The sequence below is a fragment of the Euwallacea similis genome, chromosome 19 (assembly GCF_039881205.1).
Source record: "Euwallacea similis isolate ESF13 chromosome 19, ESF131.1, whole genome shotgun sequence".
NCBI classification, from domain to species: domain Eukaryota; kingdom Metazoa; phylum Arthropoda; class Insecta; order Coleoptera; family Curculionidae; genus Euwallacea; species Euwallacea similis.
This window is the reverse complement of record NC_089627.1, coordinates 406848-431349: the sequence shown is the minus strand read 5'-3', so window position 1 is coordinate 431349 and position 24502 is coordinate 406848. Positions and strand designations below refer to the sequence as shown.

Sequence of the window (24502 nt, the reverse complement as noted above, 5' to 3'; positions counted from 1 at the left end):
TCGGTGTATTCAATGAGGAAGCTACGAGTCGGAGCGCCGCTCAAAACCTCTCTAAGTTCGAACCCCCTTGGAAGGATACTGGCACCATAAATAGAATCAACAAAGCGTTACAGTGTTGAGAAATCGAATACCAAAGACACATACTCATCCTGAGTGGGTGCCGACTATTCAATCTAAGTAGAAAGCGGTGTTCCCCTATCTAAATTACTTTCTTTATCTGTTTTTAGCTACCGTGCTGCCACTCTTTGGGTGGCGACTCATATAAATGGACAATAATGTCCTTTTAACACTTGATAAGCTTCGACGGCCGCTAAAATATTGGGCATCGTAGACGTACACAACAATCTCACCCGAATGTTTTATTTTGTTTGTGTGAATGCGAACTTCACCTTCCTAATCAAATAAAGTTCCCATGGGCGGCAGACAAAATCTTCGTGGTGTATATTTACAAGCAGCCTTTAAGCCCGTTAAACAGATCCAACCTTTATCCCGTGCCCAAAAGGTACCGCCACTTTGTGTTGTGGTTCGTCTCATTATTGCCTACACAATGCCATGATGGGTACTTACATAGGATTAAGCGGCTTGTGGTAGCCCTATCTCGAGTACCCTGAACGGTACCCCATTATCTGTCCTTCAGCGTCTCTTTGTTCCCGCTGACAGCCCAAGTTTAGGGCCGTTTGATGTGTTATTTATTAGACTCCTCATGACACTGTGTGCTAGCTAATGAAACACCTGCCAAATTTGCCAAAATTGTTAAAAAAAACTGCACCTGCTAATCGTAGATTGTAGAAAACCAAACAAAGTTTAGGTTTCAGGGTGATTATGATTGGAGGTGTCCTTGTCCCGCGGTTCGGGCAGTGCTTTGGGGCCATTAAAAAATGAAATATGGATGTTTAATTGGGCATAACAACTGGGTATTGGGTTAGGCGGCGAAGGCGCCCCGTCTTCACGTCGTTAGATGCAGCTAGACAGACCCGTACTAGTACTTTTTAATAGTTGAACACCGCAGCCAACGCCACAAAGAATATTTCATCTTGCGGAATTTGTAAGGAAAACTCGAAAGTTTTGACAACGTTGCAAAAACGGCGAGAAGTCACAGTCAAGAGTGGCTAAATTTCACGAAAGATTAAGTCAACAGATATTTCCTTGAAAGGTTATTCAGAGAACTTCAACTGACTTTACTGCACCTCCCATAGAAATATTATAACACTAGATTAAGGTACAAATGTCTTGAGACCGCACTTTGGTGCACGAACCCAAATTCACACAACAAAGAGCGAAGTAAGGTTTGACAAATGACAAATAATCTGTCAGCACTCTCGTAAATCAGTTGATTTCAGTATGCCCAGATTTGTTTATATTTCGATACGCAAACATATGGCAACATTGCAGTGAAACATTTTCTTTGTGACCAATCACCGCGGCAAATCCGCAAAATAACCAAAATCCGCACGTGAGACCACGTGAATCAGCCATGAGACAAAACAAAGGCGTGATATTGCCATTTCCTCACGTTTAATTCAGTTTTCCAGAAAGTGGTTTAACTTTTGTCCTTCACAAGGGACACTAATTTTTAGATGTAAGCACGTATAGCTGTTTAAAAATTAATCAGATCCGTACTGGCTGCTAGGCAGACTAAATATCGAGGTTTCGTCGGAGACTGAAATTTACTGCCACGTTTTCCTGGAAAAGTCTCATCGCATGCCAAGGAAAATGTCTTCCATATAATTTCCCGCATTTCGGCGCTACGCCCTTCGCTCCCTAACCGCTTTAAGCTCGTTTTCCTTTGCCGAAGGACTTGAAAGTTTAACGCTAACCGTGTCTGCGGGCGAATTGTAGTTTGCGCCATTCTCGCCCTTGCGGGCACCCGACACTGGGTCGCTTTTCGGGGCCCTAAGGTAATTTTCTAGTGTTAATACAACATTGAAATGGCCAGTAATGTTCTTAGGTGTTTGCTTTATGTGGTATTGTCACGCCAGAAAGGTATAAAATATGGGCCAGACACGCCAAGCTCACTCGGGGGAAATGTCGCGGGTGTCGGAATAACGAAAACAATCGTGCTTTCGCCTTTTGGAGGCGAAACGGTGAAATTATTTTCGTTCCTGCAGCACGTCATTGAAGTGGACCAATCAAATCTGAACGGAGATATGTTCGGCCCGTCAGAACTGTCAAGAACGTCAAAAATGCCGGCCAATCGGCATACGCACGTCTCGATCGCGATGCGACGACCAAAATTCGGAGACGGGGCCCATTGTTCCCCGCTTTCGGGGGACAAAAACTTTTTCGAAAATAATTTATGGACACTTCTGGGAACTTGGCCATACGGCCAGTTGATTTCTGTCGCGACGAAGATGCCACGCAAATATTTGCACTACTGCTAACAGGGGACAAACGCAGAGGGTACAACGTTTCGAGTTTGGACTGAAGGGTTGTTTTGATGATTACCGCAACTTGAAAGGAAAAAAGTGCTGTAGAAAAATCGACTGGACATAAGACATATTCGAGACGTCGGGGATGTTGCGGTTCTTGACTGTCACATCACCGTCAGCCGTGGCGCATAGTGTTTCCTACGCAGAAGAAAAGGAAAAACACGCTGTTGCAATTTCCCCCAAAATTCAGCAGTGGGGCATTGATTAATAGCCCTAAATCACTTTCCGCAATGATCCCCGTAACAGGCCTATAAATCCGAAGAAAAATGATAATTTGAAGTTTCCGTGCTTTTTTTCTTTTAACATAAACGACTCAAAGTTTTCTCACGGCTGACCCATTACTCACACGATTCACCTTTTAAATCGTGTTTTTCGCCTCGAAATTGGGTATTTCCATCAACGTGGCGTGTCAGCGACATATTTTTCCAAACCAGTAAATACTCCTTTCATATTACACTCTTTTTGTCCACATTAACCAATAGGACACCAATCGGGCATTCACAAAAATAACCACTTTCCCAAATTGGATACAAATGAGCTGGAATAATCTGTCCCTTGATTAGCTGCATACCTTATCGCCCACCAATATTCTAACTGACTTGCCCTATCAATCACCCAGTGGTTTTATGTGATGGCCCGAAGAGCTCTTATTAATTAGTCCAATAAAGCCAGAATTAATGATATGAATCTGCAAAGGAACAGGCTATATTTATAACACTTCCCGCGGGCATTAAATGAACACTTCAACAGAGGAAACGAGAAATCAGTGCAAAGTGCCACATGGGGAGACTCTTGTTAAAACTATTGCAATTTCGCTCCCATTGTAAGTTTCCTTTGTGACACAATGAATGCAAAAACTCTCCGATCCAGTGGTTCGATGGTATCAAAAAAACCATCGTTAACTCGACCGAACCTTCCCGAAACACACGAATAAATAACCATAAACGTATTGTTTTAAATTAATTTTATTCATAAAGATCAGCCCCGCTTTGTCAGAGGCTGGCTCTATGGACTTACCAGAGGCGTAGATTGGAGGCAAGACTGATCACCATGCTGATTTATCCTACCATCCTAGCACTGTCCCTTAAAGAAGTATCTAGCACCGGCATCGTCGCATTTGATGTCACCCTATCATTTGATGGCAGTACATTTCGTGAAGACAAAAGAAAAGCGCGCTGTTGCCACAAGTATAGGAAATTCTGAGTGCCGTTACGCCCCTGATTTAGGTTTATGCATATAATAAGAAGGGCCTTTTGGAAACGGAGCCAATAAAAAACACAAAACCTGACGTAGTAAGATTTGTAGAGGCGCCTAACTTTCTCATTTGCTATGCGGAGTTTTCGGTGTATGTATGCAGGACCGGAACAAGTGGAATGATAATTCCGGGGCCTTATTAATTCAGTAGTAGTGCTACCCTTAACTGGAGTTAGTGAAAGGGAAAGTTCTTGGATTCAGCAATCCAAACGACCTTTTTCCAGATTATTTTAGTTACATCATTAATAGAACTTGAAAACGGGAGAAACTGAATTTGCCTGCCTGTGAATGTTTCGGCAAATTAGTTATTCTGGAAAACCTTGTGAGCGTTGAGCAGTTTGGCATGCGCTAATAGTTTTTCTTCCGTTTATTTCTTTAATGTCACATGTGGTTCTTCATTTCAATGTTAGTTTTTCCCCCAATTGCCAACAAGGGAGTGAGAAATCAGAGCAAAAAGTCGGACCCTTTTTACACACCTTTTTTGTCGGAAATGATATGTAGAGTCATCTAAAGCATCTTCCTCTCGCCATAGAACACCCTGTATGAAAATTAATCTCTGCAACGTTCGATCCCTGCCAATTCCCGGAATGCACTCATTGATTGATTAGCTCGATGAAGCCGTCTTTTGGGGTGTAACTCGTTAATCTCATCAAAGGTGACTATGACTATCGAGGAAAAAGTGACTAATTTTAGTTTAGTGGTCAAAATGGACTTCATTTCCAGCTGAGGACGAGTCTGTGATTTATTTATATACAAAGTGATAAGTGAAAAAAAATCTTTTGCTATTTTCGGGCTTCGAGAAGATGGGAAGCCAGTGGTAGCCAAGCAGTTTGGTGGTCCAATCTGAAGCTGTGTTTTATCTATTTAATGGGAATTTTATACCGTTTGTCTATTAGAGTTATCGGCATTAGATTCTACACGTCTTTTATATTAAACCATATAATTTCTTATCGTGAACGCTGAAAGGCGCTTTTCGGCTCGAGGGCGATAAGCGTGCCCACTTACTGCTACCGATTTCATGCCTAAATCTTCACGAAGATATTGCTTAGAAATTTTTTTCGTGGGCTCTCTCACGTTTTTCCGAAAAACCACGCCCATTTCACCGTACCTGCCCGAGAAATAAATGCGGAACAACAAAAGGAACGTCAACAATTTTGAAAATTTACGAGACAAAAGATCATCGAGGACTAAAACTAAAGGCACCAAATGGGATGATAAAAAATATGCCAGCGCCACTCTGGCGGGGGGTAGTTTTTGTCCGGTGCCGCCTGGGTAGTCAGTACCCAGAAAAAAAGGTGACATTTTAGTTCTTAAGATGGTTTATGGGGCATTTGGGCGAATTTTACGTTTGACGACAGGTTGCAGCAGTAATTCCTTGTTCATCTACCTGGGCGGCGGTGTCTAGAGACAATAGACCAACGTAAATCGTCCTACTGTCGAGCGGCTGTTGTTGACACGGCCCTAAGAAGTGCACACAAAGTGTTAAAAACGTCAAAAAGCCAAACAAACAATGCGTTTGTTAATAAGCCGTCAAACTGGAAGCCGCCATCTAGCGGCCTCACGGCCCAATAATTAACCACCTTTTTAAACGTTCATTAACAGAAACACAATTTTTCATTTAGTTTTTTGTCACAGAACAAACGAAAATCGAAGTAGGCCGGAGCTTTAATACGAGATCAAATATTTGTCCATGGCTGCCTTTGACTCGGGACCGCCATGTTTGCAGAACATTCTTTTGTTTACCCAATAATCAATTTGGAAGCTGCTGAAGAGCTCACCGACTTTGGTCGATGTTCCGCTGTTTTAGTGGCGATTTGTACAAGAGCCGCTCAAGTGGTGCGTTCGCGGAAATTCGCCATAAGTCACAAGAGCGAAGAAAATACACATGAAATGTGTTCGTACCACTCCATGTACTATATGTACCGGTCTTCGCTTAATTAAATGCTATTTCGCCAGTGGCGCACTTCAAGGAACTTCGTTTCGGGTTGCACCATAAAATACATATTTTCGTACGAAGGAAATGAGAAAACTGTTATTTTCCTAACGAGGGAGATAAGGAGCAGTAGAAGGACTTCATAAAATCCATAAAATGCTATTGTATCAGAGAGTTATCGCTACGTAATATAGCCTGGACACTGCCCGAAAAGGCAAGTTGTTGCATAAGGATGCTGAAAAACCTGAATAAACACATTTGTTTTACAGCGTCATCATAAAACTTATTGTTATCTGCGCCATTGTTCTGGATTCGAGCCACTGTGTTTTCCACGTTGCAGCTCGACCGTCATTCTGAGTTTAGCTTAGAGATGTTCGATACCATCGATACACTGTATCGGCACACAAGCAGGGAGAACAGAAAAACTAATGGCGAATTCGGGCAGCCGCTCGGTGTGGCAATATGGCCGACTGTCTTTATCTTTCCACGATCGTTGGTAACATATTTGACAGACGCAGATAGTTTTAGCCGGCCATATTTCCGCACTCAGTGTGCACTGGTGCGGGCGCCCGAATCCGCAATAAAGGAGGCTGAACTAACCTGAAATTTCCCAGGCAAAAATAACTAGAGATTCTGAAACTATAAGAACGAATTTCATGCAAGAGGTAACCTAAAATAGTCTGATTTTCTTAAGGTGGAATAGTCGACCTTTCCAAACCCTTGAAAAAGAATCTCCGGGGAAGTTCTCATTTAGTTGGACGATGCAAAAATTTGATTCGGACAGTGCAATTAATAAGAGGTACCTTCCGAGTACCCCTCACTTGCATGCTTATAAAAAAACTTTATTGCATTGTTCCTCAAAACTTCTTCTTCAAAAACCTACTTTCAGACCATGGGAAAAAGGAATATTGAAAGGGTTGCTTAAAGGTTAAGGCCTACTTAAGGAATCTTAAGTCCATCGGAACAAGAGAACAAACGCCTATCGCCTCCTTGAAGCAAATCTAGTCGACAGGATCTTGTACACCCCGCCTTAAGGCCTCTCCACTTAAAGGCGAGAATCGACAGAAATCGGTCCGGCTTTGACTTTACGGGCCGATGGAGCAAAAATTTATCGGCTAACAAAAAACTGTCTTTCAGGACACACTAGGATGGGCACGCATTAGACTGATGGGGCATCTCCACGAAGACCGGTGCGTCGATATCTTGGTAAACAACAAGAGCCGTCAAGCACTAACTCGAGCATAGCTAGAGGTCCAAATTGGGCCGGGAAACGTCTCCATTTTGATATGCGACAGAGGCGCATTCCGTCTCTGTCTTATCGAGACCGAAATCAATATAAATCCGTAATAAGCAATTAGGAAGGCATCCCGATTTTTTAGAGCCGCCGTAAATGTGTTTTTTAATTATTTTTGGACCACCGCGGTTGGGCTATAAAATTTTACATTTCGGCGCTTTCCTTTGGTTTTAAAGCTCGCGATAGGGATTAATTCGTGCCAGGAACGGACTCCAATAACTAATGGAACGTATTTCATGAAATTTCCACCCAGGGCATAATCCTCCCCGTGGAGCAGATACACGAAAATAATCAGGAAGGTGAAGAAAAGTGGTAACACTGGCAACATTATACTGAACGCGATAACTACGAATGAGTGATGTGTGTCCGTCATAAATGCTGTTAATTGCTTGTGTAATAAGGGTTCGTACATTGCCATTCTACACCTATTAAATTAGCCTAAAATAGTACGAAATTAATTTAATGATTTAATTATAAAAGTTAGTTTTAGGAACGTACGAAACAATGGCAACGTTGCGTTGATAGATGCATTAATGGCAACTACATGTGCAATGGCTTCAGTCGTTGGACAGAAGAATAGCATGATGTTGCCAGATTTTAGATTTTAATGTAAAACTGAGAAATCGGTTAATGTTGAAGGTGACCTCAGCCAACCTAATATGAACCGATCTGGTTTGACCTGGTCATTTTTGTTGAATCTGAAAATGTCGATTTCTTGAATAATATAAATAATTTTGTACAACTTTATGTCCTGACGTTTCAGGTAATAAAAGAAAAGCACTCTGTAATGAGGATATTTAAACGTGATGGACACACAAAGAGTCCTGTTCGTTGCCTAGTTCATTTTTTCGTCATTCCAACTTTGTGAAAATATAATGGTTTTCAAATGCGGTCCTGTAACGAGCGGTATTTCGCTTTTGATCAAGCAGCTGATTTGAACAGCAATTTTATTTCCTCGCCCTGTCTGGTATCAATAAATTCGTAAAAAATGAGGTTATGACATTTACTGCTTCTCATTAAATATTGAAACAATTATTTAAAAACTGATATGCCTACATTCGTTTCGGGTTTATAGGCACTTAATCATAAAATGGCAAAATGACGATCTTTCCTGCATTCATGCTACTTCCTTTGTCATTTTTAATTAAATTTGAAACTGTGTCTCACGATCTTAAGATACGCCTTAAGCACGATATTTTTCATTCGCGTCCTCCTTAGTCCGCCCCAGATCATGGAAGGAAACTGACAGAGCGAATCGACCCGAATGCGCCTTCGGATAACGTCGGTTCAAGGTGCGATCGAGCTCGTTTTTTAAAAGGCGTGATCGGACCGGCCCAGTTTGTGTTTCAGCTTGTGTGGAAAACTGAATGTATTGAAAATTGCTGTAATTTTGCCTCTTTAACTTAGAAATAGATCCCTGAACTGTTGAAGTTGTAATAGACCATGTTGTTCCCCAATCCCCTGATCAATAATATCTAGTAGGATACCACTTAAGTATGTTGTCAGTATGCATTTCTAAACTACATCTTTTTTATTTTCAGTTAAAAGAAAAGTCCATAGATTTCCTGGTACGTACCCTTTCACCTATTTATCTTAGCTTGTAAATTTGTAGTGATTCTTAAAGGACATCCTACTAGGTATTTAGATCGAATTTTATCTAGATCCAGTCCTGTGCACTTGTAGTTAGTAGGTATTTGTTTTTTTGCTACTCTTTAGCGCATCGACAACAAGTAAAACCCGAGTAAAATCCTATCAGCACACAAATTCGATTAAAACGAAACCCCTAGATTACTTTTCCCCAGTTAAAACCCGAGGAATCTCGGTGAAAATCCAGTCGACCTTCGAACCCTCGGTAATTATCCTGCAGAATTCCGACGTCACTTGTCAAATATTTAACAGTTAACAATGGGGTGAGCAATTAAGGGCCGAAGCAGCAGTCGTGTTGTTTTAAGGGAGATATTTTTAAATGCGAGTTTAATTAGCTATAGATTAGTCTATTCTGGTTAAAAGTAATTTGTTTTTGGAATAAGTGAAGTGGTTTGGAGAGTAAGTAATCAGCGCATTGTCTAGGTGGGCGACCAAGACTTTCTAGTGACAATTCGCTCTCATCATTGGCATCTCGATTATTATCGAAATCCAAGAGATGGTTAATTTAGGAAAGTTTTAAAGAGGGCATTTCCATTCTTTGGCTGTTTTGAAAAGCGTAAAAAATTTAATTTTGAATTTTCCCGATGCATTACAAACTATTGATTTGATAGATGTCATCTGTCAAATCAGACAGACAGATGGCAAAGGTTATCTGTCAAATCAGATACACAGATGATAGAGGTTATCTGTCAAAGCAATCTGATGAAATTTATGTTCTGAAGTTAGTTCTAGTTAGTTCGGGTTAAAGGCGATTGGGGTCTTGTCACCTCATAAGGGTTCCCTTGGCAAAACTCGTCTTCTTCATAAAGGAGAGAATGCTATCTCGCAAAACTTCTCCGAAACATAGTTCATCAAGACAACACGCAACTCACTCAAGCTGGTCTTGTTATACTGATCCTTCTCAGCACGCGCAGCCTCGCCTGTTTCTCCAGGGAAGTGAGTATTTAGAAGCTAGAAGGAGCTTTCAGCCTATGCTCCGTGCTGTTTCTTCCGTGTTCCTTAGTCATTTTTATTTTCGATGCTGAGCATTTTGTCGAGACTGGTGAACTCCAGAACAGAGCCCATCTCCCTCCAGAACTTCCTCCTCCCGCTAGATCTTTTACTGTTCCTCAGTTAAATCCTCTATGGGCCTCAGTATAGTCCTCTCCTCCCTCTATGGTTGTCCGATGAAGGACCCATCTAAATTCGGAGATGGATAGAAAATGGCTGCTAAGAATTTGAATCAGACTTCATACATGTACCTGCTGTCGAAGATCTTCCGCTGACAGAGCTTTTCGATAATTATCCTTTGTTCGACTGACACTGCTCCAATATGTCTATTACGTGCGCGTTCGTTAAATAGTCCAGCATTCCACGTGGCCATATCGAATGGTCATCTAAAACTGTTTCTCCTGTAAAACCAAAGCAACCATGCGATAAGTATCTAAAGGCAGTATCGAAAACCCCGGTCATTTCGCTTAATAGATTGTCGAGGTCTGTTTACCTATCGGAGGCCTGTGACAAATCATTTCTTTATTCAAATTGACAGGTGTATGACGAGGCGATTTTTAATTGATAGCTAATCATTTCTGTTTGGGACTCGGTTGATCAATGACGTGTCATTAAAAACTGACTATGGTCCATTGTGCTCCGGCCCCAGTACTATTTCAGATATTTTGAGCTTATCGAACAGGATCTCGATCTATAGCCGGACAACGAGCGTAATTATTTTTAATATTGTAATGTGTTAAAGGCGCCGATTCAGACACATACGTGGCAAAAAAGGAAAACGACAGACGTTGATTTATGTGAGCAGCAGCAATTTCTTTATCTTTGACAGATGTTGAAACGCGCAGAGTTATGGTCGGAGATGAGGAATGCGAAAAAAACGCAAAAACGTCTGATTTGGTTAATATTATGTAGTCTAATGCTGACCGATCGGGCTGTCTGCTAGAAAGACGCGGGGAGGCATCTCTACGAACTGCAGCAAAAATTGACTAAAACCTTTAAGGGCGTCGGTTGTTTGCAGAAACTAATCTCGTTTGCTCCCCGCTTAAGTACACGGGAACGTGTACCATAATGCGGGGTTTACATGGGAATTATCACCTTTGCATCTGTAAGTTTTCATATAACAAATTAGAGCAAAAAGCGCAAAGCCATACAAGATAAATGTGGGCTGAAGCTAACGACAACATTGAGGGATAACGTGGAAAGAAAACAAAGTCGTTTTCTAGGCGAAACAACGCGACAGACTTGGAACTCCGCCATTTCTTTTCCCGAAAAGTGAGGGTCAGGCCTCGCGGTGACGTCACCGAAGACCGAATCTCACGACTTGTAGTTACGTCACCGAAAATTGAGTGTCAAGACTTATGGCTACGTCACCGAGGAGTGAATGGCAGGAGTTACGATTGCGTTAATGAAGAGTGAGCGTCAATGCTTATGGTTACCTCACCGAAGAGTGAAATCTACCCATAAAAATTCCAATAACTTTGATTGAAAGAGTCATAATCGCACCGCAATAAGGCAAATAATACAAATTATGTAAATTTCTCAGTAGTTAAAATTTCAAAGGTTCAATTGGGTTGTGATTAAAGTTTTACGTGGGAGCGTCCTTCCACTTGCAAGTAATTACTATCGATTAAACGCTAATTAAATAAAACGCTAAAGCACCCATTTCGACCACTGACCGACACAGCCAGTCACAATCGGTCATTTGGAATAAAATAGAGTATACTCATCATGAGCCTTTGTCGGTTGACCCCAAGATCATCGATCCATCTCATTAAGTCACAGTTATACGTGTTGTTTACATATCAAGCCGATATCTCTTATTAAAATTATTATGATGCTCTCCACGGTCGATTTAGCGTCGGAAAGACATTTCCGATGTCATATTTATAACTTTTTCTTGTGTTTGGCGGCAACAGAGGTCATTATTTCGATTTTTCTGCCCCCGGGTGTATTACAATTATTTTAACGATCTTGTGGTGTTTGTAATGTCGGCCATCATCCTCGAGATAAGACTCGTTTCGGATAATGAAGTCGTCCTTACTCTGGCGCAAATTGACCGGCAGTCATCAATCCCGGTACTGCTCAGTACGCAAATTTCTTCGTGTCTCAGCAATGTTTCTGAATCGATTAGTCGCAACTTTTTGCTTACGAACGCAGGAATTTTTTAGAGAAATCAACGTTCAATTACATGGACGAATTTTTACGTCGTTCCTCATTTCGCAGTACTCCCAATGGAACTAAATGCCAGTGCTACCCCGACGTACCGCGAGCTTCTGACCATATACTTATTCGTGGGGTATCTGAAGAGTTTTAAGCCACAAGACTGAGATATGAAAGAATCCCCTTCAAGGTTCTCTGCGAAACCTAATCTGTCCATTCTCACCTTGTGTGCAGATGCCTAAACGTCGAGAGACTGACTTTTTTCCCTCTTAATGAAAACTTACATTTGCAAACTGCTCAAAGTCCCCTGTAAATGGACAGTAAGGACATGGATTTCGATTCAAACTATACCCGTTTAACATTCAATGTCTTCAAGGCTATCCAGCTTCCCAACGTGCTTCCCCCTTTTCATTGACGGTTATACTGCTTTAACTGTCCAGAATAGACAGAGTGATCCGCGGGGTTCCCATGTGCGGCCGATGTGTCCTATCCAGACCTGGACATTACCAGTCCCCTGATCAGGCCTAGACAATTAATGTGCTTTGTCTGGATCTGAACCTCCATGGTTCCATTTTTAACGGCCGGGATCTTCTTTTAGGACCTCGGTGATGAGGGTCCACTTTCGGTCCTGTTGGACCCCGGTTGATAGTGTTATGCAGCTATTCATTACGGTCCTAGTACGATAAAACAGGTATAATTATCATCATCCTAGATTAAAGCAAGTAATATGTGCTTACTGTGTAGCTAACAATGTCTGAACCAATGACGATGAAAGTGATTCCACAACAGGTGATTAAGGTATTCCAGAGGTATTTTAATTTTGACATAAAAGATAAATTATTAGCAAATTAACGTGAAGCCGGACATAAAACTTTGTATTATAATGCGTACGTAATGAGGTTTTATTCGGCTCATCCATTTATGGAGTCTCTCGGCCCATGCGGCCATAAACTGATTCGTCTCATAAAACACTAAATTACGTAGTTATTACATAAATAACAATTACGCATCTGGCATTTTTTTAGATCTGCCACCGTTTTCCAGGTATTTGACAGCGTCAAGGTGATGCCCCCAGTTTCCCTGTGCACGTCATTTTCTTTATGAACAAGTAAACCTTTTTCGCCTTCGCAAGGTTTATTACGAAAGCCAATCAAAAATCGATATAGTCATCACATATTAATTCGTCGTCCTAAACGAAAAAGAAAAAAATTGGCCGTACCGTAAATTAAAAATCCGCGATCCTCCTCGCGTACCGGATCTAATGCCGCTCGATTCTCGATTTTCTCGTTAATATATCGTCATTCTTTACGACGTCCGAAAGGACTTCAAAACGACCGCTCGGCAATGCTCGCCGAATACAAAAATCATACGGTATTATCGATATTATTTATACATCTATAAAAATCGCCACACGGTGTGAGGTTCGAAATATTAAAATTACTTTCGTAAAAATAATTAGCGAGTCTCGTCGACGATCGGCAGAGTCAGTTAACCTCAAATCGTGCATAATTTTCGCGTTTATATGCGAAATGTTGTGCCTTTTCGTCCTATGTGCCGAGCCGCTCTAGTGGCCTCTCTGTCCAGCCCTCGGACCCTGTCTCTACCATCCTTCTCTCCTGCTTCAACGCATGCACTAATTGGACATTAGAACAAACACTCGGTATAACGACGATCATTACCCTTAAGCCTCGACGGCTACTTAAACCCCATAAACCGGCTATCTTCGTCTTGATCTTCACACCATAAAATTCGGACATTCCATCGAAAAACATCAAAGCAACCCGGGTGGCCCCTACCATTGCCCTTTCGAACTAAAAGCAGCGAACTCCAGGTTAATAGGATGTAAAGTCTTTTTTCAGCTACCGTTGAGATAAGAGTACAATCGGCCAACAGCACTGACCGGCGTCCGGTCTCAGAACGAAGAGTCCGATATCCAGTCGGGTGCTTGTGAGCTTTTAACCGCAATTGCTTATTAGGCCGGTCGTAGTGATAATACAGTACTTAAAAAGTGTTGAAAAGTTAAGTAATTTTAATGATGCGGCAACTTTGAGAGAGAGGGCACTGATAGTACCAGATCGTAGGTATAGGCCGTCTCAGTTGCTTAGCATACCGGGTGTTCCAACTGAGAAGCGAAGTGTCGTCAGGCGACTTCAGTTTAAAGCAAAAAAGCTTTTTCGGGAGTACTTTGAAGCCTCTTCTTATGGCGGTTGGATATGAGGTACTCGGAATTTAGAATGAATTTCGCACCAAGCCGGAAGCTCTTCATCTGAGACCGCCTATACCGTTCTGCGTCCTCCACCCTGTAGCACATTCGAACCACAATCTCTCGGCCAGATTATTCCCAGAAAGGAGGGAATAAAAATTTTACTGGAATAGTTTATTCGCCGTTGAGACGGCTGAAAATTGTTTCGAATCAAGAATCGAGATTTTTATCACTCGCGCCGATGACAGAAATGCGGTTTTATGCCTCTTTAATGATCCGACCTCTATGAGCCAATAAAATCCTTTCATGACGGTATTTACAGGTTTTTTTCGAAATTCATTAGAGGCGGATTTTAATTCACTTTTTAGGCCTGTCTTAGTGGATTACCCTTCGGGATCTAAATTCATTATGTGGGGCAGCTGGCTCTTCAAGCTCGGACCGACCTAATTTAATGCATATTTACTATATGGAATTAAAGTGCCTAAAAACCTTAACAAGCGATGATATTATACCGCATTATGTATGCTAATAATAACTTAAAAAAGTCGATTAATTACTTAACGTGTAGCCCTCGTATAGGTGCCTCATAATCACGGTGTATTATTATTGTGTGTTATTATATGTAGTGAAATGTAGCAAAACTTTGACTATTTTTAGCGTACGCCACTGAATTTGGTATATAATATTCTCGATTGATTACTCAAGTTTTCGCATGAAGTGTACGGAACTCAGGGCCGTACTGAACACTTCTAAAAAAATTTGAAATGTAACTAAGTAGTGAAAGTTATCCAAAGTTTTGCTGCTCTTAGGTCAAAGTACTATACTGAATTTGACATAAGCTGCTGGCCAAATAGAACGAATCAAGCGATTTTGAACTAGAACCTATCCGAGATAACTTCGCCTAGGTCCACCCTTGACTAACTTACCGGGGTACTTGCGCCCATACGCTGCGCAAGAGGATCAGTACACATCGGGAAAAATATCATGTTGATACTTCTTCGGGGTCTCTATTAAAATAATCTCTTTTTTGCAGACGATACTGAATTCGATGCACAAATACCAGCCGAGATTTCACCTGGTGAGGGCGAACGACATCCTGAAACTGCCCTATTCGACGTTCAGGACTTACGTGTTCAAAGAAACTGAATTCATTGCAGTCACCGCCTACCAGAACGAAAAGGTAAGTTTGCACTTCTCCAAGTGGCCAGCTTTTCACTGAATATTGTCCAGGTTAAGAGGTTTATGCCTGGTAATTGCAAGAAGATGGACAATAAAGACGAGTGAATGACTGTTATTATCTGCCTCACAACTTACTTACCTGACAAAAAGTCTTAGTACGGCTATGTTCCGCCGATAACAGCGCCACTTCCGAGAACAAACGTTTTTCTATCTCCGTTTAACATCGTCTAATTATCGTACGACATAGATACTGCCGTGCTGTAATCTGTACCAAACGGTGTCGTGGCGCGGTACCTTTCAACTTTTTCTCGCAGTCTGCATTTTTTCGGTCACTTCCTAGAACTAATTAGGAGTCGTTATTCCAACAATGTTCAGAGAGAGACAGAGAGTTATGGGACGTTTAAGACTGTTTAAAGGGCAATTAAGTCTACAGATGAAAGCTCAGAGTGACAGAGTACACGCAACGAACGTCCATAGGTGGCACAATGTTGACCTATTGCATAATGTTTGTCATAATTAGGTTTTTATCTCGGTTTTTATTCGTATGCGTCTGCATATTTGGAACAAATTTATGTATGGTGGAGTGTTCCTCGACTGATCTTCTCAACGAGCCCTAATACGGCTCTGACATTCCAATCTATTGGAGACTACGTTTCAGATCAAGACACTCCTTCCCCCTCGTCCTCTTCCTTCGCTTTCAAAATAAACCTATAGAGAATATTATCGTTACATATAATAAATAATTTGTTTGTCAGCCAGAATTTTTTGTCAGCAGAGTCCTTTTTTCCTCAGAACTTCCTCCAGCTAATTCTTCTGCTATGCCGTAGTTCCGTTCTAAGGTCCATTCAAGAAATATTAAATCAATAGATTCTACACAGTCCGATATCCATTAGTTCAAAATGGACGAGTATATAATAAAACTCATCATTCCCGACGGAGAAGTTTGAGTCGCCGGCAGAAGGAGTAGCGCAATTCTCCTGAAGGAATGAAGGCAACTTTTCCTACCAAAATGGATTTTACGAGTCTTACAATGCGCAATTCTCAAATCTCATTCGATATTTGAATTATTTTTGGGGTAACGTGAGGATAATTTTGCAAGCGGTCAAAAAATAATTTTTTTGCGCTCTTTGGTTTATCAGGTTATTTCCGGTAAATGAGCATCCTATAGACGTGGCTTTGCAGTTTAACTACCCAATAAATCGCCCATAACCATACAGGTGCAAAAGCTGCTTGCAGAGTGACAAACCATTATGTTGCATATTTATAAATTCAGCGTAGAGACCCATTAGGAGGTACACAATGGGCCATATATTATTTACAAAGGCAATACGTAGCGCAAATTAAAAATTAAAAAGAATCACACGAGTTGTATAATGAGCTGTAAAAGGTTGTAATAAAGTCAACAAGGATTGAATTAAAATTCTTCGACGAGTTGTTGCGCGGTGTAGAAGGAAATGCCGCATTTTTAGGTGCTTTTTTGCGCCAGCAGCATCATATAGAATTGCAAATATGTCACAGATTGATTGGTGCAGATAATAAACCACTTTCGAGTCGCCATGCCGAGTCAATTGAACGTGTTCGCTCTGTTTCAGATTACCCAACTAAAAATCGACAATAACCCATTTGCCAAAGGATTCAGGGACACGGGAGCGGGGAAGCGGGAAAAGAAGTAAGTATCTAATGTTTCTATATTAGGGAACATTCAGTATAGCCATACCAAAGCTGATTTCCCTTTAGGGATGAGGCAATATATTTAAACAGCATTAGCCATCTCATTGTCTCATATTAGGGGGTCAAAAAAGCGCCTTGTAATTTTAAGGTCAGGCTTTTAACGCATTAGTGCCCTTCGGGTTTAATACGAGGGACAATTTTATCAGACACCAGAAGGGTGGGTTTTTTATAGCTTAATTTGCGGCCGTTTGTTATTTAGTTGCGTCTTCAATTACGCTAAAAACTTTGTCTTTATGAAATTTGAACCTCTCAACAACTCCGAAATATAAAAACTTTTGACTTTTGACACGAAGAGCTGCAAGCCGAATTCTTGGACTTGGATTAGTTCGGTTTTCGGTTCAATCCTGGAAAAGTATTATTCTCCCCGGTGAACTTGTAAAAAGTGCTAAAACTAAGTGCGTATTTAAATTCTTGGTATATGCAAAAATCGAATCGATACGTCTTCAAAAATGAGACAAATTAATTTTTAAGTCAAAAAGAGTCCAAACCAAGGCACTTTACATAAAGATGCATTGAAACTAGTCGAGTTTAGAAGCTTCTGAATAATAGCAACGTTCGGATCTTCTCGGCCGTTATCGGACAAATTGCGACCCACGGCAGCACTCTCCGAGAGAGGCAAAATAACGCGGGTGCGGGCAAATTGGACCGATTTAAAAGAAATACGTCATATACATTGTATAGTAGTCGAAAGTGTTAAACGTTTTTTTTTTTCAGAATTTCAGTTTTTCCCGAATGCCTACGAAAGTCATGGGAATTCTCAAATTTCAACACGGCATATTCTTGAGCTCCAAATTGCGCAACTGTGCTCCAATCTAACCGACCTCCATCCTTTATGGTTAGCGGGATTGATCGCTGAGCTCCAGAAACGGGCTCCCTGTACATTTACATAAAATATTAATTTGATAATAGATCCTTTCTCAATAATTATTTATGTTTTCCCTTTCTCTGTAGCCTCTTCTTGTAAGAGCTAACAATTGAGAAGTGAAGAAGCGCTCACACTTTTACCTTCTAAAATGGCTCTTTCAACTTCCCGACAATAAAAGCAAAAATTTGTTCTCGATCCTGGAAGACACAAGACGAAGTCTGGTGCCCTAACAGGGGGTGGATATTTAAATTAGAGACCACAACCCCGCGAGGATCGTTTCAAATTAACCCCGGCATTTGCTTAAGGTCGCGGCGAAACTCTGGGGCTCTGAAAAGGGCACGGGACGTGTCCTAAGCACCGCGTTGAATATCTTATTCATACACCACAGGTCGCTAAGAACACCAGGGAAATGTGGATACGTATATTTCGGCCTTAACAAAGCTGAAACAAGTGCACATTAGAAATTCTAATGCGAAATCGATAGAGGGGGCAGAGCGGGAGCGTCGACCCCGAATTCGGGTTCTTTATTTTTCAATTTAAGACGTCTTAATCGTGTTATCAATCGGGGTAGTGTGTAGTTTGGGCAAATGTCGGCCGACAGGTCCGACCCCTCCGGACGATTGATTGCCGCACTTTGTTCTTTAGGACGGAAGCTGATTTCAAGGCAAACATGGAAAAATAAGCGAAAAACGGCCCCTGGAGCGGTGGGTGACTCATTGGGAATCTAAATAATTAGTTGTGTCGCGTCGTCTGCTCACTTATCCCTCATTTGCATTACGCACTCTTAAAGGTTACCGGGGCGCAATCATCTCGGTGGTTGGTTAATTGAGCCTCTGATATAAATCGCCACCCTTCTGTGTCGACTCAGCTTTACAAGATAGTCGTACTTTTCTGCACTAGCACGTCTGCTGCCTGCACAAAAACTCGAAATAATTATTTTCCCTTCCTGTACGACATCCAAAACATCAGGACCTGTTCGTTTTCGCATGGCCACCATGTGTAGCTATTCCACGAATTATTTTTTTTTTTTTTACCTGAACTCCTCATTTTATAGGGCTATTTCTAAAAATTGTTACAGACAAGCCATGTTGGCGCAACGGCATTCCGACGAGAAAATTTCCCATCCCTTGCCAGCGCGTATGTCCGCTGATAGCAGTACTGTGTCTAAAACGGACGATGGCGAATTGGACGTGGTGGGCACGGCGGACAGTCCTAGGCCTAGTTTGAACGCATCCACCCCAGTTGCGTCCAGCGTCAGTCACAGTGGTAAGTCATCCATCAATCACTTATCGATTTATTTTTTCATAGACATCACTTTAGCAAGAACTTGATCATCGTAATTTTGTTGGTTCCAGGTGCAGAAGATGACTCCATCCGACGTCGCCTTCACGACGACAGCGGCTCCGAATCCTCTTGCAGCGAATCTCCTGGAAGTACCGCATTTCGCCCTCGCCCCTCCTCGCCCAAAGACTCTGCAGCCGGCCCCTCGAGTTCGAGCGGAGAATACCCCTCGCCCAACATCAGTGTGGGACCCCCCATTCATCCACCCCCTCATTTACTGCCGTACTTTTACCCCCCGGGTATCTACCCTGGCGCTGCCGCCCACAACCCATTTGGTCCCTCGCTGAACTTATTTACGGGCGGTCACTCCCCCGCGGGGATGAACCCCAGTTTGCTGTTCAACGCTCAGCTGGCCCTGGCCGCCCAGCACCCCGCCCTGTTCAGTCACTACCAGAACTTGGCCCATCCGAACCCCCACCATTTGTCGCCCACGTCCCCCATCCACAACCACCTGAAGGGGGGACACAGGTTTACACCCTATACCTTGCCTACAAGTACCGCTGGAGGGGGGATGGGGAGCGCGTTCGAAACGGTGACTCCCAGTTCACACACGCGCAGTTTAAGCAACTCCCCGAACAGTACGAAAATAAGGGGCGCATCGTTGTCGCCCCCTTTAAGAGCGAGCACAGTGTCGCCCAAACCTGAGACCGCGAGTTCTCCTAGTGATTTGAAGAGTATAGAGAAGATGGTGAATGGACTGGATGTGAAGCATAGTAGCGAACTTACCGGGGACGGCGCGGGTGATAAATAATAGTCGGTGCTAAAGGGGTGAGCGTGTCATTTTGTGTCGTTTCTTTGCCGTACTTCGTGGGGAGCCTTATTAGGGGATGATGGTTCCTAGGGTAGCAAGGGAAAAGGCTCTTTATCCGGGATGTGTTTGCAATATTAGGCAATAGAATGTGCTTTCACTAGAGGAGATCGCATGGTGATGGAGGCCTCATTGATACTGTTTCCTAAAAATGAAAGTTTTATGAGCGAAAGTGTGTTTTGCGTGTACAGTGGGGGGCAAAACTTTTCGGTCCCACAACGGCATGTCCACTGGTAAAGTACCTATATGATAAGTAAATGATAATTCAATAGTCGCTGAAAACTTAGGCGTTTCACCGTTAGTCACTAATAGGCTTGAAAGCATGGAAACGTCTAGATTTCTAGTTCGGTCGGTCAACTACAATCAGCGTGCGGTAAAGTATCACTTTCCACACTTGCTCAAGTGCTAAATCATCAAATCATCAAAATGTCAGTCGTCAGTCAGTCTTAATAGTTGACTTTGTCAGTAATGCGTCCGATGCTACGCGTCTTGGTCTCGGACTCATCCTCGACGCTGAGACCAAGACTGAGAGTTTAATTGTTTCTATGAAACCAAGTCGAGACTGTATAAGTATCGGTCTTGCAAAGCTACTCAACGGAAACTTTCTGTAATTTTACAATGATTTTCTAATTTTAAATGGAGAGGCTTGTGGGCATGATGGCCTGAAAAGAAGGTGAACTAGACGGGTTAACTCAGGTGTGGATTAATGGGAATTTACGTTGATCATTGTCTTATGAGTACAACAACAATAACAACAATTAATTTTGCTGTTATTGTTGTGTGTGTTGTGTAAGATACCTGGCAAACAATGAATGAAAATTGAGATATGTACTGGGTGTAATGAGATTTGTTATAGGCCTCGTGTTTTTTTAGGTACAGGGTGATGTGGAAAAAATTCGATTTGGAGGTTCCCGTGTAAGTGGATGTTTTTTCAGGTTTAAAAAAAGAGGGGAACGGTGTCTCGGATCTTCTCACGTAGAATCCAGTGGCGTACCTCGTTTTTGTTCCTGCAGGGACGATTTAACTTATTATGAAGTTCAGGTATTTCGAATCGTCTTTCAAGAAAGCGATTAAATTTTTATTTGTTACTTTTATTTGTTCGGTTATTTATTTATTGACTAAACCGTGCGGTGTAGAAAGAAATGATTAAGTCCACTGAATGTTACGTAATAAAATCTTTCGAACAACGGTATTTAATTTTCTGAGCTTCTTCGTCTATTTTTCTAAAAACTAGACAAATTTGACGATAACCGCATCTTTCTACCTTTACTCATAAACGAGATACACGGCAAAGATAACGAGACAAAAAAGAACACCCTGTACCTATGTGACGCCCAACGAAAACTTCCCTCAATTTCAGATATTTCGTAATTTTCAAATGACACGATTTTCCCCATGAGTTTCCACGAAATTCACAACCCTCATCACGGAGAATAACCGATTAACTGGCATCACTTTCCAGCAGCTACATTGAATTATCATTTAACTTCGATACATCTTTGAATTTGCCGATTCCGTTTCGGGTATAATTTAGAATTTTAAGCAAAACTGGATATGTTCATTTTAGCCCCGCTGCACCTGCATTTCCCGATAAAAATTTCCTTTTTCAGCCTCTGAGCTGTGCCTACTGGAACACATTTTCCTGACTTTATTATAATACATAGAGTGCAATAGTACGTAATAAACAAAATTTTCGAATTTCAGAGCTGTAAATTTTAAACGCCCTGTATAATACTTGCAGAAACTCCCACCTGGAACGTATATTACTATATTTACCTATATCGTTAAGGCGCTTCTATCAAGACGATTGTTAAGCTTATAAAGCCAGAGTACAAACATTTATACATAACTATTAGGTAGGGAAAATAATGGTTCATGTATTCGTTGGTGCTTATTTACACTCTCAATTAGCGGCAGGCCTCGAATATACTGGGTGAGGCAACGTCAACAAAAGGATTTACTAGTTGCCTCCCTGTATATTCTCGTTCCGGGCAGTTTGACCTGTAGTAATCTTTTCTTTTTATTCAACAAGTAATTTAACTATGTAGACTGTGTTAGTTTTCCTGCGTTTCTGTGGAGTTTACATTGCAGAGATCATAGTACAGAATGTTCCTTTTGATAAGTCGTAAATGATAATAATAATTAAAACTTTGTATATTTATTATTATTATTGTTAGTTTTAATAGGAAGATATTTTTTTGTATATAGTGTTTTTGTTTAAAACCCTGTAAGAAATTGTATATTGACGCTAAGAGAAATTGTACCATACCTACCGCAAATCATATAGTATTTCTGTTTTGCCAAAGACAGATGTTGAATATAAATAAAGGCAAGTTGGACGAGGCTTTGGTGTCCAGAACACAATTGTATAGGCAGATTGGAGGTATAACGAACATCTCAATAAATTTTCGCCTCAAAAAACGACGAAATCGAAAAAAAATTTCACACCGGGAAAAATCATCGACGTCGAGAAAGTTTATCGAGATTCGATATTTATTGCTAATTTCCGATAGGTATCTACGTTTTCAAACATGCTTGCGTTTCGAGGCGAAAATTTACTAAGATTAGTCCCACACGGATATCCTCATTCACCATGAACATTTGGTATGAATTCGCTACATCTCTAATCCCAGGCGACTGATTTCTTTGTTAACAAAACCCACCGAAAGCATCTCAAGTCGTAGCTCCTCGTTTTATTTGTTGACTGTAGGTATACATCCCCTTATAACTTAAAAAAAAAGATACTTTTACGATATTATCCCTGTATATCTAATAGAAAACCCCGCTGAAATTTGTAATTTATTCAAAGTGTATCAAACAAGTAGAAAAGAGAGACGAAATAAACAAAAAATGTGAATTGTCGCTGTGTATATGTCATTTACTTTTAAGAAATAAAGAAATTAATACCTAATTGAAACGAGTTTTATTTTCTCTGTATCGACGGGCCATAAATGAGTCCACAGTCGAGTAGATACGAGATAAATGTCCATTAGGAAAAAGGCCAATTGGCTCACGCACACTCGCATCGAATACAGGGTGTCGCATTCGGAATAAATGGGCCGAGTTTAATTTGCAGCGCTTATTAATTATTTTTTCCGGGCAATTTGATTTGCGATTTAAGGAGGGGAGACGTTCTCTATACCAACGCAAGAGATTTTTTAGTAGCCGAATTACATTAAGCAGCATTAGCTCAATTACCTCTGATAACCTTGCATCGCAAGGAAAAGGCTTCGAAAGTATCATTACCTTGTTAAGTCTGTTAAAAAACAATCAGTTCCTGAATGGACCCCTAAAAATTAATTTAGACGATCTAAATTAGAAAAACATGCTTTAGTAAAAATGTTTAATATGAGTCGTATAGGAAAGAGCAGGAAATTCTATTGACTCTCAGTAGACAATTTTTGCATCGGTCTACAGTCAGCAGCCACCGATGCAACTAACTGCTCCTTGTGTTGGTGGCTGCGCGGGATACTCACAAACGGCTAGTCCGGCTAGACTCCTTCGGCCGACTCAAAATAGCAGCAGCCATAATAACCAAAGGATAACCTGCGCCGACAAGAAAATTACATTTCCATCCAATTTTCTGTCTTAGTTCTGACTCGGTTGTGAATGGCGCCATGGCAGTAAAGTTTTCGTCCATAACTTCTTTACTATCGGAGAAAATGAAGTGATCCAAGAAACAAAATGTTTGAGAAGGATGAGCCTCGACTGTACTTTAAAACGTGAAGCTTTCCATACGCTGCAATAATTCAAGGGAGGAAAGGGGAGCTCCAAAATTTAAGAAAATTTTATGTGTTCGGCTCACCCGGTATGCAATGATAACAGACGAAAATTTGAGGTGTGGTTCTTAAAGAACGGACCTATAATTAGATAAAATTTCGCCAAAATGAGTGAATGAAAATGACTTGAAGCCATCTTCTTGTTTAGAGATCGGTTTCCCTTAGGGCTTGACTGTTCCAGAACGATGGGAACAAGAACGAATTAACTTATAATGATTCCATAAAATGAACAGAGAGAGAGAGAGAGAGAAAGTGTGTGGACTAAAGCAAATGCGACTATATAGGGGAATCTTAAGTAGGGTTTTGCTATTAAGAAACATATACTTAAAAAAACTAAGCAAAATCTTTATGTAGTTTTTTTTTGAAACTTCGAAAACAACCAAAATATATACATATGAAAAAAGTCAATAAAGTACGAGACTGTTTAAATAACCAATTTTCTAACAGGTGGATAGGCCGTAATGGACCAAATAAGACCGTCCGCGAGATCACCAGACCTAAATCCTTGCGATTTTATGTATATCTGTGAGGTTATATGAAAAGTTTGGTGTTTACGACTGAAATTAACACAGTGACAGAATTGTGCGAATGGATAAAAAACGCTATTAACGCTAATACAGGATGCTACTCAAATCAAGAACCCCGGGTCATCTTTCATCCCGAAGATGCGGCGAGAAAATCGCAATACCCCTTCATCATGCACTAATTCGCATTTCGTTAGATTCAGCAGAAATTTAGCTCTAATTGACACGTGGTTAATTAAAAGTTGCTACTGCGACTGGTACTACGATAATCACCTGTATCTTTTAAGTACTATTGCGCCAGTAATAACCGCCATTTTATTAAGTTAATTGAGCCATAAAAATTTTAGTTACTCGTAGATCCGACG

The 24502-nt window shown here is 41.2% G+C and overlaps 1 protein-coding gene across 6 annotated transcripts in view; it reads left to right on the top strand.

The window, feature by feature from the left end:
- Positions 1–22745, top strand: part of bi (T-box transcription factor bifid) — a 52762-nt gene extending 30017 nt beyond the window's left edge. For 2 of the 6 annotated variants that reach the window (XM_066399547.1, XM_066399546.1), the window contains exons 7-11: positions 8452–8478; positions 14944–15090; positions 16682–16758; positions 18758–18951; positions 19041–22745. In XM_066399547.1, coding sequence (XP_066255644.1) covers positions 8452–8478; positions 14944–15090; positions 16682–16758; positions 18758–18951; positions 19041–19777 — 1182 coding nt within the window. In that variant the 3' untranslated portion in view covers positions 19778–22745. The remainder of the gene's footprint in view (positions 1–8451; positions 8479–14943; positions 15091–16681; positions 16759–18757; positions 18952–19040) is intronic. The other 4 variants (XM_066399550.1, XM_066399549.1, XM_066399548.1 and 1 more) reach the window with 3 other exon arrangements.
- Positions 22746–24502: the final 1757 nt, after the last annotated feature.